Genomic DNA, 17,341 nt, shown 5'->3' with positions numbered 1-17,341 from the left:
TTAGGTTTATGATAGAAGAGGAAATTTGAAGATTTTTAAGAGTGACTAAGGGAATTATTCAAAGTTCCTTTTACTACAAACAATAGTATACTTTTAACACATGTACTTTATAACATATTTTTTTTAAAGAATGCTCGAGAAGGCCTCATGATTTCACCATATTTCTAGTCTATGGACACTAAAGAGATTACTAAAAGTATTCATAAAAAGTATGTTTTGTATATCATGAGCTTATTTAGCATGTACAAAGAGATTAATCCGACTTATATATTTCATTACATAACTAGAGTGAATGATGTTCAAAGGTAAATTATATAATCTGATTTTTATAAGAAAGAGCACTTCCTATAGATATTTCTAGAACCGCTATGATATGCCTTATGGATTATCCGTGAATAGGTATCTCTTTAAGTGTCTGCTTTATTCCCCCTCCACTTTCCAATGTACTTAATTGGTATGTCATTTTACATAATAAAAATTTGAAGTATGAATCATAACCTAGAAATAATAGGTAAGTAAGTGAACATATTCCCTAAATGTATTTTCAAATTCAAAGTCTTAAAATATCAAACATGATTAGGTATTACGTTCAGTTCTTTTCACAGAGTTATAGTATGTCATTTTTTTTTAGTTTTTGTTAGTTTACTCCATATTTAGACAACATTTTACAAACTAAAGTAAGCTCAATTCAATCTAATCTAAGTTATTTGAAGGACTTAAGAAGTTGGTCACCATTTATTATTTCACCTGAGCATGGCAGGGGTAACAGCTACTCTATTATTCCATTACTTCTATGATAGAATGCAGTGACCTTTCATTGAGTTGCTTCAAGAACATTCATTCTTAGTGCTCTCAGCAGATATTTTCAGCACTTGTTCTCACAATGAAACTTAATTTAAGGAACCATTTTTTTCCTATACAAAACTAATAACATAAAAATTTTATATTCTTCCATCAAACAAAAAAGGTTATCAAGGCCATGTTTCAGACCATCCAAAATAATATAAAGACCTAATTTAGCATCTTACAGCTGGAAGGGATTTTAGTCTCTATCCAACATCTCCTTTTATAGATAAGAAAATAAAGGCCCTGAACAGTTCAATGAATCACTAAGCCCTCCACACTTGACTAGGTTAGAAGGCTTAGGAGAGTAAGAATTAAGGCTACAATTAAGAAGGGTGCCTCCTGAACCCTTGGATGTTATCCTACACCAAATGAAGGTAATTTGACATTTATTTGTATGGGTTAGCTGATAGATTCTCCAGGATTCTTCCTTTTTATTGTGTGTGTGTAATTTTTTTTCTTTTTAGTACTATCAGGAAAAGATTTTCTGTTAACAGTCACTTCTAATAGACTCACTTATATATGAGGACAAGTCTTATCAAGTTGATTGTTACATTGTATCACTACAAAGACATTTTTAATCTAAAAACATCCCTAAACAATGCAATTGATATATTACAATGTTTCATAAAGGAGAATTATTTAAGAGAATAAGTTAAGATAATATATGTAGTGCTATGGAAAAACAGTAGAACACCCTTTGAATAAAAAAGGTGAATACTCACATTGCTAAAGAACTGTGCAATGTCAATGTCAAAGTCGAAGAGAAAAACACCAAGTCACCTTGTGTGTCAAATGTAAAGAGGAGGACAGGGAGAGAAAAGAATGCAGAATAAAAGTATTTTCTCTCACTTCCTTTTGAAAAATGGCAGGAGGAATATTTTAATAAACCATAATGAAATGAGCCAATCTACAAAATAGAAAACAACAAAAAATGAGAACTATTGACTGCAACCCACTCAGACCAGCACGGTCCAGAAAACCTTTGTTGCCACAAGGCAGCTGGCGTCTGTGGACATAAAACCCTTTTTATTTCAATGTCACATTAAATTCTGGGGCATAAAATCAGCAGAGACTACAGAGTTTTTTCTGGTTTCCCAAGAAAAGACTGTACAGCTCAAAACTAAAGCCAAATTTCAACTAATGTTCCCATTCTAGTGCAAATATAAGCAAAATAATAAAAAAATGTTCTGAAATGATTTTTAAATTGATTTCCTTTGGGGCTATGGGAGGGAGGGAGAGAGGAAGAGAGGATAGGAGAGAGAGAGAGAGAGAGAGAGAGAGAGAGAGAGAGAAAGAGAGAGAGAGAGATAAACTGACTTAACATATCGTTGATAAGACAGTTTATACATTACACAAAATGTTCTCCAGGAAAACTTAGTCTATATTTTGATATGTGTAGGGGAAATCTGCATAACGAGAAAGTGGAAAAAGAGGCCTCATTTCTTTACAAATTTGGGCAAAAAAATATGGTCTCCTGATATTTGCAAATCAAATCAATTACAAGAGTAGTGATAATTAGACTAATATGTAATATGAATTATGTGTTTTAATATTCAAGTAAATTGTTGTAAGACTCAGATACCATAGACCCTTACATATCAGACAGTATAGCTGACATAGGTTCAATAATCATTTATTAGAGCCATCTCCCCAGATACTTGCAACCTAATAATTATATCCAATACTATGTTCAAGGAACTAAGTTAAATTTATAATTATTTTTCTTTTTGGTCTCTATTGGCATTCTCAGGAATTTGAAATTTCAAACTAATTAAATTACTTTGTTCTTATTAATGAAGATATAATAATACCAGTACTACTACTACTAATAAAGGTGTTCAAAAATTATTGTTTCGTATATATAATCTAAATTAAAATATTTAGCTCAACAGCTATCTGTCTTAGGTCCAGTCTTATGGCTCCACAGATGCTCTAAACTCCTCCTACTTGCACCCCAGCACCCCAAGATTGATAGATACACTTTCAGTAAATTCTCTGAAGGCAAATCCTATTCCTTGGTCTACAGTTCTTTCTGATTCTTTTAAAGCTCTTTATATGCCCCATTTATATTTCCCCAATATGTATGTTAAATCACAACTAATTAAATACAGGTTTATTAAGTATTTAATATGTAGAAGGCACATGTCTTGACCTTGGATCTGTGATTATTTCTCATACACAAAAATTTAGTAAAATTTAATTGGCTTTCTTCCAATTTATATTTCCTGAAATACTCTCAAGGGATTCTTAAAACACTCTTAAGAACTTGAACAGAGTATGACAGTTCCTATGTAAGTAATATGCTCTTATAAGTTCAGTTTTCAAAATATTATTAAATAAGAAAAATTTCACTTTCATTTCTATTTCAAATGGATCTAAATTTTTTTTCCTTAAAGTTTGAACATAATTTTAGAGAATCATTAGGTTTCACGAGATCCAAATATTTATTAATTATATGCCCTCAAATTTTTATTCAAATTCTGCCCAAGAAAGGAAATGTCTGATATGAATCTGCAGCCAATTAACATACAAGCAGCCTGTTCATGCATGTATGTGAACACACACACACAGGAAAAGGTAATGCTTCAAATAGTAGTGGAATGTTTTTTGGTTTGTTTGTTTTTAATCAAGGTAACGCTGCAGCTCAGCTGCCACCTGGGCCTTACCTGCAGCCATAACTTGTTATGCACAGCATCTCTCCCCGTAGCAATACACTGAAACGTAGCATTCTGCCCTGCGTTGACCTCTACATCCCCCAGACGGAGGAAATGAGGAGATTTATCTGTGAGAGTAGAGAGAACAGTTATTTTTTCCACATGAAGAAAACATGCCAAGTTACTTTTCTTCAACAGGATATTATTCTGAATGTTTCTTCCTTTGGCCAAGACTAATATAAGAAGAAAATGGACTTTTCTATGTGCTAGAAGATACCATTTCCTCGATCACTCTCACAGTTCTCTTTTCTCAGTAGCTACATTGCCTATTGCCCTGTAATTGCAAGACTATTGCTCTATGCAGAGTAAGCATTCAACAATTAATATTAACTGACCGTTCTAGCAGGTTGCACAAGGACAGTAATAATGTTATAATTCAAAGTAGCAAAACACACTACATAGGCACATAGCAGGCCATACTACACATATACAATGAAAACGAAGATTTCTAAAATACTGATAGCTGGATGAGTGTTGAACTATTTTCCTATAAATAAATTTCCTTTCTTTCTTTTCTTTTTATTCCTTTTCTTTTTATTTTAGTAGTTATAGCCCTCTAAGTGCTCCAAAGAAAAAGGAAATATTTTGTTTTTCAAAAATATTATATAAGCTGCTATTAAGTACACTCCCTACTTCTTTATAGGTTCTAAAAAATCACCCCTAAGAGATACTAGATCAACAAAAAAGTGATAATTGTATTATGGGAATACTATATATTTATATGACTGCCAAAAAACTATTTTTTTCTTTTTTTGAACCCAGGGGCACTCAATGTCTGAGCCACATTCCTAGCCCTATTTTGTTTATTTTTTTTTTTTTTTTAATTTAAAGACAGGGTCTCACTGAGTTGCTTAGCACTTCCCTTTTGTTGAGGCTGACTTTGAACTTGAGATCCTCCTGACTCAGATTCCCAAACCACTGGGGTTGCAGGCATGTGCCACCGTACCCACTAAAAAACTATTCTTTGTAATTAACATTCAAAACTGAGGACCTCCCCCCCACCAATATTTTTCATAAACAACAAAAACTAAGACTTAGTAAGTAAAAGAAAAGTTCTTGGAGAACCAATGCTGAAGTTGCTATTTTTTGTGCTCAATTCCAAATTTTGTACTTATTTCCTCACAAAAGTCTTTCTTAACCATCTGCTGTTTAGGAAGTGAACATGAACTATAGATGGAAACATTGTTCTCTTATGCTATAGAAAGAGTTTTCTTTTCTTATGAAGGAATTTAGTAAGTCATCTTGAACTTCAATGAGGTCATTTTGTCCTTTCTTACCACACAAGAGGTGGAACAGACAATGTGTCCCTTGCCTGCTACATCTTTCCTAGAGCATTACCTAGAGCACACTGAAAAGAAATGCTTGAGCTAGAACAAGGGTTCCCCAAGTCTTAACTCTAGACAAGCAGATTAGAAATGCAAATTTCCAGGCCTACCCTAAATGTAATGAATCAGAACCAGTGGAAGAGCTGACAATGTGTGATTTACCACACCCAGCAGAGGGTTCTGAAGCACACAGGAGTTTGACAACACACAGCAGGGGGGCAAGCCTGAGCCCTGCACATAGTGGCCTCTGTACATTCTCTTCAAAGTGTGATAGAAATGTTTCTACCCAAAGGATTACTAAACGATAATGCAGAATATATACATATAATATGCTGCTGCTAAGAAACTCAAGTAAAATCTAAATTCATGTATGGTGATTTTTTGCCCAGGTGCATTGAAAGTTTATAATAATTGTCTTTTAGGTAATGTGATTTAAACACAAACTTAGGTATGCGGTCCAAAAACCAATTGATATGTGATTGATGCCATAACAAAACTATGTTTAAGTTAAGATGGCTTTTGTTCTTTATGTTTTTAAAGGGCATACTAACCAGATATTTATTATGACATAAGAAAAAGAAAAAAAAAAACTAATTTTAGAATAAAGTGAACTAATTCATTCCCTTCATTTTATGTAAACCTAAAATTAGTAGACCAAGCAACTTAGTGAGGCTTCTTTTTATTTTCCTTTGTGTTGATCTGATTTGTTGTTCTCTTTCCTTTCCCACACAATTGAATAACACTGAAGGATGCAACAAGTCCTACAGAGAGTTGCCTTTTGATTTACATTTTGCTCTTAGTAATTAAATAATTAAAAGGATGTTTTAATACGTATATAGTTAGAAGCCTTAAAAGTATATGATCAGAAAATTACAGAAATATCTTAGCATTTCTTTTAAAACTGAAAAGAAGCTAGGAAAACAACAAAGACAGCAATGACCAAGTGGTAAACAATCAACAGCCACTGTCAATTTAAGACAAGCATTGAAAGGACACTGAAAGATTCAGTTCTTAATCACAACCTACCACAAGGATAACTCAGTACTTGGATGTCATCGATGGCAATATAGCCGCTTCTCCCTCCTGAGACTTCGGCTTCAAATATTACCTGTCAGAAAGAAACAGAAAACATGTACAACACTCATTTTCATGGAATGTCCACAGTGGGAGGAATACAACTGTAATACATTTAAAGGTAAATTTCATTTTTGTTCTAGTAAGAATTAAAACTTTATTTTATAATGAATGGCAATTTCCTAAACCTAAGAAAATGAAAATTAATTAAATTACTGAAGTCAAGCCCATCAAAATTTTTAGGCAAATAGTATTAAGCATCTTAGATTTCATGAATTAGCAATATAAAGGCAGAATGGAGGCTGATACAACAAATCTTTATAAATGTTCTCCTATGGACTTCCTTTATTTTTGTTATTTATTTAACATCCCTTGAGTGTCTACCATGTTCCAAGCACTGTGCTAACCACTGAAGATATCAAATGCATAAAAGTAAAATCTGGATTTTAAAATAGCTGAATTTTCAAGGATGGAAATCAACAGAAAATTACTGGTGTTGTGAGCAAAAGGGATGACATACAACGAAATAGAGTAGGTCTGCATGTTGGGAGAACATTTCCCCGCAGTATCAGTAGTTTCCTGGTAGCCTTTGCCAGGACAGTTTTACTCTAGTGGTGGAACAGAAGTTTGACTGACTAGGCTGCTAATAATAATTATTGAGCAGTTATTGTATAAAAGAGATTGTCCTAAATTAGCATGCACATTCACACTGGCTTCTATGTTGTTTATCTATGTGCAATAGCCATGAACACACTTGTCATGTTATATGCTAAATATTGGAAAACAGGATTAGCAAGATACAGACAACAAAATCTAAAACTTGAAATAATGTAAAACTGAGGCAATTGCATTATATAGGATTCTTTCTAGGGGATGAGAAATCTATATCAAACTCCAATCTCTCCTATTTACAAATTCTTGAGCCAATCAGAAATTTGAGGTTTAGGGCTTTCAGAGCCAAGTCTCAAGACCATTATATGCATATGATACAGCTTTAATGATAAAGTTTTAGGATGCTTAAATAGTAGCATATTAAAAAGTGCTACATAAACCAAATGACTAATTATCATCATTGTTCCTATGTAAGGGCTGTCTAAGTGAACCCCAGGAAAATAAGTTTTATATGCTTTAATAGTAGTCAAGGAAAGGAAAAGTATAGAAAGAAAAAGTAAGAAATTTTTTTTTGAAAAAATTACATTCCAAAGAATAAACCACACATCTGTGTAACAGCTAGTCATTGTTAGCTATTCTAGTTTTGTTGCAGTCAGCACTGACAAGTTTAACATCTTGGCTTACCTTAATGTTACTTTCTAGAATGGTTTAACATCCTTGCTTCATGTAAAGTGGTAAGTTAAAACAAGATTACTATGCCCCTGAGAAAAAGCTCTCATTAGTTCACTTAAACTGAGGTTTAGTCAGGATAATAAATTTAGTCCTTGATTTTAGGGGAGGCAAAATGATTGGTTCTTTATTAAAGGAAAAAAAAAAGTTCCTCTTTTTAGTGACCTCATTTTCCCCACTAAGCGTTGTCTTTGCCTCATTAACAAGAGCTAGAGGAAATTTTTAAGATCAGATTCCTTTACTGCTGAAGATGTAATCAGCTTTATCACTTCAATGGAGCCCTCACCTTGTAAGGCTCTTCTGTCCATTCAGGGGAAACAAATCTCAACAGCTTAATTACACAGAGCTCCCTTAGGCTAATGTGCAGGTCAGAGCTAATGCTTGGTGTCAAGTGGTCAACCAGGGCTTCCCAGAAGAGGAGAGCCATGGAAACCACACCAGAGGTCAGCTTTAACCTGTCCAGAAGCCCAGCCTGGGAAAGGGATGAGTGGGGTCCGCTCTTCATGCTGTTTTTACTCCACTCCATTACCTGAAATACTGAGGTGATGATTCTAATCAAAATTTTGCTACCCCAGCAACATCCCTGGATTATTAACTAAATAAATGAAGTAAAGTTGAATTTAAGTGGGGGAGAAAAAAAAAATGGCAAACTCTAAAGAACAAGGACAGTTTTATCCTGAGGCCAACAGTTAATGCAGAGGAGGAAGAATCTCATAGAGTGGAAACGGGAACTTATTGTCAGGGAGCCTGGGATCTAGGTGCTGGTCTGCGTCATGTGTGACACAGCAATTAATAAACTTGTGTCTTTGTGGCCTTGTCTGGACAATACTGTCCTTGCCTATATCACAGGTTTCTCATGAAAATTGAATGATATGTGTGAAATTATTAAATAGCACAGAAAATACCATGCAATGTATAATGGATGCTAGAAAATCTGAATTTTTTGCTCTTAATTTTCTTTCAATGTATCATAGCAGCAAGAGTCGAGATCCAAGGAAGGATGCATTCAGCTCTCACTTTTAAATTTAAATAAAAGCTTACGTAGAGCTCCTTGTATACTTTAACCTACATAAAATTTAAACTTTGATTTTCTCTTCTACAAAAGAAACTATGACTATTCACCTCAGGACTTTAGAGGATTAAATGAGATAATTCACTTTCAACATTGAGCACAGTCCTGGCACACAGTAAGTATTATATGTTGGTTTGCAGTACTGCCATCATGGGAAGAAAACAACTGTAAAAGACATATGCACTAAAATTAAATTTCTTCCCTTTCCCATCTCACTCTCATCCAAAACCTAGCTCCCCACCCACTCTCAATTTGGAAATCATAGAATAAACTGGTATTTCCTTCCCATAATTCTCCTTATATCTATATTTTTTGTGATTTAAATTTTCAAACATCACGTTTAGCTTTCAAAGACAAAATATGTCCAAATCAAAACTTATTTTTACTAATATTCATTTTGAAGCAGTGCAAATTTCAATAGTGAATAAAATATTCATCTGTAGCATATACAAAGATGACTAAAGCTGCAGACTCAACCTTCTGAGATAAAGCACAACATTTGCAACTCTCATTATAACGTGAAAGTTCACATTTTACATATTTATAAATATATGTACATGTATTTATACAAACCTATGTATACAAATCAATTTAAAGCATCATCATTAGACATAGTTGATTTCTCTCTACCCTGTGAACTTTAAACACTGTAACTGCTTAAAGGTCTAGGTCTTCTCTTTTTTCCCCTCTGACAGGATTGAGAAAGCTAAGTCTACAAAAAAAACAGACTAAAACAAAGTTTGAAATATATAGCAATGTGAAAAAAAAATGGAGGTATGTGGTGTCATGGAACCTAAATCTAATAAAAGAATATTTGAGGGGCTGGGGTTGTGGCTCAGAGGTAGAGTGCTCACCTAGCATGTATGAGGCACTGGGTTACATCCTCAGCACCACATAAAATAAAATAAAGATATTGTGTCCACCTATAACTAAATATTTTTTTTTTTTAAAAAAAAGACTATTTGAAGGGGAAGAGATATACAAGACCAAGTGTTGATCAAATACTAGGTGAAAGGGAATTTTAAAACGCCCCTTATTTGTGACATTGAGATCAGAAGTGACCAGAGAAAGAGCTACCTGTATGAAATAACAAACAAAACAACAACAACAACAAAATAAAAAACATAATGGGCATTGAAGAAAGTTGAGGAGCGGAGACAGAAATTTTAAAACTCCTACAGGAAGTTTTCCTGAGGGGATAGAAAGAAATGTCACTAAGGATATAAGAAGATATGTGATCAAAGAGAGTGGTTTTTAAACTTTTTTATCATTATTTTTAAGATGATAAACATATTTAGATATTGACAAGAATGATTAAAGTTGTCAGGGAATATTTGAGAGTACACAGAGAGAAATGATAACGGTCAGTGTGAAATACGATAAGATTCAAATCTCTTGCCACAAAAGGGGCACTACCTTGGCTAGATTATGAAGAAAGGAAAGGCATGGATTGGAAGATAAGCAAGTTTCTATAATATAGCCACAATTTTCTCAGCCATGAGACATGGATCTTAGTTGATGAAAAGGAGAAATGATTGAAGTTTGGAGAGAATCAAATAGAACAAACTGAAAAAGAGAATAAGAAAGAAAGCAAAACAGACCCACATAGTAAGTAGGATTTCCAACTGTCTTGTTAGACCAATTGAAGTCAATGGCTATGAACTTTTTTGCCCAAAATCTATCATATGGTATGTATCTTTTAAAACATCACTTTCTTGGATTTAAGCCCAGGAAAATGAATAAAATTAAAGGAAATAAAGAAACAGTGAATGTATAATGAAAATAATCATGACAAAAATTTTTTATATAATGAGCAAGCTGATAAACTGGCAAAAGATAGATTATTTCATTGACTAGAGCTCTTCATGAAGCTATGTAAAGTGAATACAGTAGAAAGAGAGGAGTTTATGGGTAGAAAATGAAAGGTATACATACATATAAAGTTGGAACAATTGTGAGCTATTATAACATCCATTTAAACAAAGCAGCAGGTTGCTGAGGTAAAATAAGGGAGGTGAACTTTGGAGGTGGTGAAATAAAGGAACTATCAGTGGACTTTCTACAACTATACTGAAATCATCAGGATTATGGTGTGCCTTGGAATTGTAAGGATCAATGATAAATGGTGCTGGTACCAATGTTGATGACAAGTAGAACAAAATGAGGTTGGGAGACCAATGAAAGGTAATAATGAGGATGATGATGTGAATGAAGGGAAAGAAACCAAAAGAGGCAAAGAGATTTCTCCTATCCATTGACCTGGTTATAAGTTACATGGTAATTAATACAGAGAAACCGCAAACAGACCATGACTACAATTATATAATTAATTCTATAAATAAATTTTTTATGTTCATCTCCTCTACTAAAATGTAAGTTCATTGAGAGCAGTGTCATGTCATGTTTTTCTTAACATCACTAAGCAAGAAGAATCCTACTGAAAGTCAGGGTTGGAAAGAGTAACAATGTTACAGAACACAATTATGCAATATCAGTGGATTTTAGTTAATGGTTTTGCCTCTAAGGGAAAAATGGGATTAGGTATTTAGCCCATTTTTACCTTGTTCATAAATTTTTGTTGACATAATAAAATGACACTCCCTTGAGAAAGTTCCAGATAATTTTACCAAGCTAATGTAGAAATCATGAAAACATAATTACTTCCCAAGAATAGTCAAATAATTCCATTCGACATAAATTTCTGCTGATAGGCCTCAGAAGATCTTCTATAGAGTAAGTCAAGTATCAAAGTGAAAACTTAGAAGTCTAGAATCTAATTTCTTTTCGAATGTGAACATTCTGTTTCTGTCCGTATGGAAAGATGAAGGCACAGGGCAGAGAGGTGACACCAAAGTCCAAGTCACAACCTGCAGCTGCTGTCACCCAGGGAAGCTCCTCTCAGAGGCACTGTCAGTTTGGAATTCTGCCTTATCAACTGAGGATTAGCTGAGAGTGTTAGAAGAAAGAAGCTTCTCTGTGTCAGACCCCTGCATGTCAGGCTTACTTGCCACTCGACTCATGTAATAGCTCCTTTCTAAGAGTCTAAAGTGAGCAAAGGCCTTGACTAACAGCCTGCAGGCTCTCCCTAACTAATGAATTTTTCACAACCCTTGGCTATTGGTTGTTGTTTGTTTAGTTTCTGAAGGAGATATACACCCCAAATCCAAAGGCACATAAATAAAACACACCACCATGGGGATACTGAAACTTTCTTTGGCTTTAAAGTTGTGCCTAAGAGTCACTAGGGGGCTCTAATTGCATGCCAACTGAATACAGAAGGCAGTTAAAACACACAATCAAGCCCAAATCGATTCTTCACCTGAACCCTGTCATGTGTCCGATTTTAGAATATCTTTAGCAGCTCGGTGGTATAAATGCATAAGGACTCAAAATCAGTTATTTTCCTTCAGATGTCCTTTTATTCAGAAGGACTAGTCCTATCAAGACTTCACAGCAAGACTATAAAGTCTGCAAGGAGTAATTAGGTCTTCAGACACTCTAAAATCAACACCATGTACTGCCCTATATCTCCATACATACAAGCTTTTCACATAGTTTAAGTACCTGTCACCAGCATCAGCTTAATTGTTTTAAATATATTCTCTCTTTCTCTCTCTCTCTCTTTCTCTTACACACACACACACACACAGACACACACACACACACACACACACACACACTCCTATTATCTACCTATCTACCTACCTATTTACCTCTCTTTATAGGAATATAATAGTGACTTATTAATTTTAGGATGTGAATATTATGCACAGTATCACCAAATATTCTTAAGATAAAAATTAATATGTTACATTATGAAGATTTTTGATACAAAAGTAAATTGAAGTTTAGCATTGCCGATTGCCTACAGGATGACAGGGATGCCACATTAAGCAACATGGATGACAACATTAGGTGTAACAAGACACTTTCATGAAATGCAACAAAAAAACCTCCATCCAAACGCAATCCTTTTCAGAGTAACATTGCTTTGTCTGTTAAACCAACACAACATCAATCAAAGTATATGCCAGTGTCCAGTAAACAGTAAAAATGCATGACCATAGATCTAAAGGAGAAAATAAAACCTAAAAGATTTCACACCAAAGTGGAGTGTCTAAAAGCAAAGCTCAAAGAAGAAGATTTTCAAAAGGCTCCATACTGAAATGAATATGCAAGCCTGTATATTCCTATACTTCAAATTAGACCAGAGGGTTAGCTAACCCAATGTGATCACCAGAAATGTCTAGAACATCTAAACAAACTAACAATTTCTAAAGCTTATGCTAGAATATTTAAAGTTCACAATAACGATCCAATAGATATTTATATTAATTCTTCATTCCTAAAATCATGTACTTGTAAAAAAAACCAAACTATCAGTGATCTTTATAATTTAATAGATAGTGATGCAGGTTCATATGAATCTAGAACACATGGCATTTTAATCATATTGTGATGAAGAGTGATCTGGAGAAACTACTCCTCCATGAAAACAAATAACCCCAAAAGCTGAACTAAAAATGAATAATATTCACAAAATAAATTCAAGAAGTTCCATGCATTCTCTGTCTCAACATGCCTCTGAGAAAAAGGTATATACTATGTTCTCCAAACCATTTGCTGTAAGACCCTTAACAGTATAAATACACACAGGTGTGTACAAACAGAACCAATATGTGCACAGCAGCATTAGGCAGCAGAGCCTCAACTGTGAGCCACAGACCTCCACTCAACTCCTGGCTGTGAACTCAGGGAATCAGTGTGAATTGAAAGAAACTGCATACAATTTAGGAGGTTTTAGCAAACATCTGTCATTCTACAGGAACTGATTCATCACAGGCAATGTCCAAAGGTCCAGCAGGTAAGAAACAAGAAAGCCAGGGGCAGCTCCAGGAGACACGGGTGCTAAAGACAGTGAGGAGGCACAGGTCATCTCTTCTGAGTTACAAAATTCTCAGTCCCATAAACTCACGGGCTTCCTCATTCCCAATTTCTTATATCCCTGTCATAACTACCCTTACATGACTCCCTTTGTATTTCAATTCAAGTCATATGTGTGGTGAAGCTGACTGAGACAAGAGACCACAGTACAAGTTCTACCAACTCCCTTTAGAGCTCTTCCAATTCCAGGATAGGCAGACAGTGAGAGGATAACAATATATGCCAAATGCTTTTAAAATGTGCATTCAGAAATAAAATTGAACTAGGACCCACATTCTATGGCAGAGCCTTATTTATGTTAGATTTAAGTTTAGCAAAAGAGAGGAAAAGCCAAAAAGGCAATTAGAAGAGGAAAATGAAACAAAAGTTTACTGAAATAATCTAAAATCTAAAAATGCCACTAAACACATTTTTCATCCTATGGATCTGTCCTTAGATACACAAGCAAGCAACTTACACGATAAAAGATTTTGTATAAAAATGAAAGGGGGGACGCCAAGGGTAGCAGAAAATTCATCAGTAAAATGTCGCTTCTGTATCTTTACTATCATAGCTCCACCATCTGGGTTATATTTTATAGTTACTTGTCTGAGCCAAAAATAAAAGATGACTGGTTAAGGTTTCTATTTCTATCAACATGACACTGAATTACAGTACTATTTTTCCTCACTTCCAGAGATGTGCCATTTGTCTTCCTACAATCCACAAGCAGAACCTTTTAAATTTTAGCACCAACAGTCCAATCTTACACACAGCAGAAGTAGATCACTTCACTTCCACAACTGTATCTGAAAAAAAAAAAATGCTTTCAAACTAACTCAGTAATTCTGTACATTGCCAAATTTAAGTGACTCTTAGGAGCATTAATTTATTATCACAGAGTGCAATTAAGAAACTTAAAATTACTAGCCCACCCTATACATACCATCATAGTAAGTATCAATCAATATATAAAATCCAATGACAATACACACTTATAGTGAAAAGCAAACTTTATATAAACCCAGTGATTAACTCTAACAATTACCATAAATTTATTAGTCTACATCCAAAGTTCAATCAGATGCTGAACTGAAGCTGTCACATCACAAATTCAAACATGTTAATAAATGTTTTGTCAAAAACACAACTAACTACAGCATCTGATTTAAGAATGAAGTAATTTCAAAAGTACTATGAACTGTCTTTGAAATTTTATTAGAGTTGGGGTTAGGAGAGATCTTTACCTAAAATCCATTAAAGTAACTAGTGTATGTACTCCTAAATGATTTTAGGAATACAAAGCTGATGAATTCTTTATCTGTTTCATTTTAAAAGCCAAGGATAATTATATCTTTGGCTAGAAGGATTAAGTGGTATAAATAAAATTATGAATTGTACAATTTATGATGTTTGTGCTTTTAGGTAGCAAATAATATAGTTAAAAAATCAAACCTATCTATAAGGAAAGGTAATGAACAATATATTTAACAGTTAACTTCTATAGAAGAAAATGATGAGAAACTTTAAAATATATCCTAGCACTACAAAAGTGTAGTTATCCTAGCCCTGCTAAAAAATGGGTGGACATACATATTTATCTTTATCTTTTTAAAAATCTACTTAAGATGAATAAATTTAAAGTATACAGTTCAATTACTTCTTTGCAGAATATCACTTCAAATATTTGGTGATATTCAACTGTTCACGTGTATAAATCACCAAAGTAAATCTTTAAGAATTTAAAAATATTTCTTGCTAAAATTTTTGAGTAAAAAAATTGTTACCTAGAACATTTGGAGATGTAAGAAAAAGGAGGAGGAAGAGGAACAGTAGAAGGTGGGGGAGGTAGCGGGGAGGAGGAGGAGGTGGACAAGGAGGAGGAGGGGAGAACATTCTTTCCACATACAAAGTGAACATTATTTTTCAAACAATCTATCTGAATATCTGGAAATCAATAGAAAGGGGTTGTTTGAGGCAAAGGATTTGAAATTTACAAAACTAAAAACAAACAAATCTTTGGAATCCTTGCTATAACTACAAAGGCCTGAAACCATTTGTTTGTGTATGTGTGTGTGTGTATTTTTTTAATGTGACTGATTCATAGATCAGTTTTGTTACCCATTTAAAACAAAAGGGAATAATATAAAACTGAGCTTTTAAGATTATGAAGATCATAAAGAAAAGAAACTAACCTAAGGTGGATTGGGTGACCTAAAAGAGACTGTCATTCAAAGGATTCTACTATCGGAAAATCAAAGGCCATTTCCAGAGAATTTAGGAGATATTTACCTACTTAACATTTGCAAAAAAACTACATATTGGCTTTAACGTAAAAACAAATAATATAGATGTTAAAGGCTATAAAATACCATAAGACACACTAAGTTAGATTTTTTGAAAATGTATTCCTGTCACCAGAAGCAGTAGCAGCACCTGGGAACTTCTTTGAAATGCTGTGGGTACTGGGCACAGTAGTGCCTATCAAGAATCCCAGCAGTTCAGGAGGTGGAGAAGAGGATCACAAGTTCAAAGCCAGCCTCACTGCAATTTAGCAAAGCCCTAAGCAACTTAGTGAGATCCTGTCTCAGAATAAAAGCAAAATTAAAAGGCTAGGGATGTAGCTTAGAAGTAAATAGCCCCTAGATTAAAAATCCCCATTCCCCCCTCAATTAAAAAAAAAAAAAAAAAAAAAAAAAAGGTAAGGAGGAGAAAGGGAGAGGAGGAGGAGGAGGAGGAGGAGGAGGAGGAGGAAGAGGAAGAGGAGGAGATGATGATAATGATAATAATAATAATAATAATGTTGTAGGTGGGGCCCAGTGATCTATGTTGTCCTAGACCTTCCAGGTAGTAATGATTCATAGGACTCGTCTCAGCTAGATATTATATAATACTCTTTGTATTATAGTTGGAAGAACTGGTCATAATAACCAGTCTTCTTTCTTTGGTAACTTTTTCTTTGCACGAAAAAAAAATCAATCTATAGGTGGATTCATGGGTTTTCTTCATCAGATACCCAGGTAAAACAAAAAGATAAACCTAGATAAAATACTAATTTTGAAATATTTAAACAATTAATCATTTATTCATTAAAATGTACGAAGTGCCTAATATTTGATAACAAGAAACACTCAATTTTGGGTTTCCAGTCCCCAGGAGAGTCACAGCATGGCACAAGAGGTGGACATATTAAGAAACAACTAAATTGTACTTATTTGTGATAAGGCAGAATTAGAGAAGTGAGAGAGGGCAGAGGAGGAAGAAGATGACTTGGGTGGGGGCAGTGGGCAAAGACTTCAGACATGCTGATCTTTAAGTGATTCTCTAGTCAAAAGAAACATCCTTCATTCACCACACTAAATATTCTAGCCACTGGAAATAGATGGACAGAAAGCAGAGTCACAACTTCTAGGGAGGACAAGACCTATGATATAGGTAGAGCACTAGCACAGGACACAGCCAAGAGTGGGTGAACTATTTTCTACTGGGAAAACACACAGTGATTGGGAAAAAAAAAAAAAAAAAATTCAGAGCAGAGTTTTGAAACATAAGGCAAACAGTGAAAAGGAATACATCACACATCAAAAGAAGTCCATTTGCAAATGAATGACAGTGGGAAAAGTCATGAGCTACTGGCATAAGCAGCATAGTTAGAAAGAACAGAATAGAGGAGAAAAGCCTGGGAGATAGGAGGATGGATCTGAATCTTCCAGAGTTTTATGCTTAAAACTGCAATCTGTCCTTTATTCCATTAGTACTCTAATGCCTTTGAAGGATTGCACAACTGAGATAATGTGATTGACCTTAAAAACATTAATGTGGGTAACCACAATGCAACTGAAGGACTGGGATCCCATGAGAAAAACCTATACATATAATAGTACACTTGAATGTGCTTGGATATCAATCAAGATACATTTATCGGACACCTACTATGTACAATAATGGCAGATTTAACTTACATTTAAATTGTAATCATCTACATATTCATGGTGATCATACATGTATTAGCATATAACCAGGTAATCAAACATAGGTGTGTGTAC

General features: G+C 34.3%; 1 protein-coding gene across 5 annotated transcripts in view; it reads right to left on the bottom strand.

The window, feature by feature from the left end:
* Ptprk (protein tyrosine phosphatase receptor type K) overlaps positions 1-17,341 on the bottom strand; it is a 526,982-nt gene that overhangs the window by 265,097 nt on the left and 244,544 nt on the right. For all 5 annotated transcript variants that reach the window (XM_076858271.2, XM_076858267.2, XM_076858268.2 and 2 more), the window contains exons 4-5: positions 5,912-5,993; positions 3,513-3,628 (exon numbers count right to left, since the gene is read on the bottom strand). In XM_076858271.2, the coding sequence (XP_076714386.2) occupies positions 3,513-3,628; positions 5,912-5,993 (198 nt within the window). The remainder of the gene's footprint in view (positions 1-3,512; positions 3,629-5,911; positions 5,994-17,341) is intronic.

Source organism: Callospermophilus lateralis, chromosome 6, assembly GCF_048772815.1.
Source record: "Callospermophilus lateralis isolate mCalLat2 chromosome 6, mCalLat2.hap1, whole genome shotgun sequence".
NCBI lineage: Eukaryota > Metazoa > Chordata > Mammalia > Rodentia > Sciuridae > Callospermophilus > Callospermophilus lateralis.
This window is presented reverse-complemented; position numbering and strand designations above follow the sequence as displayed.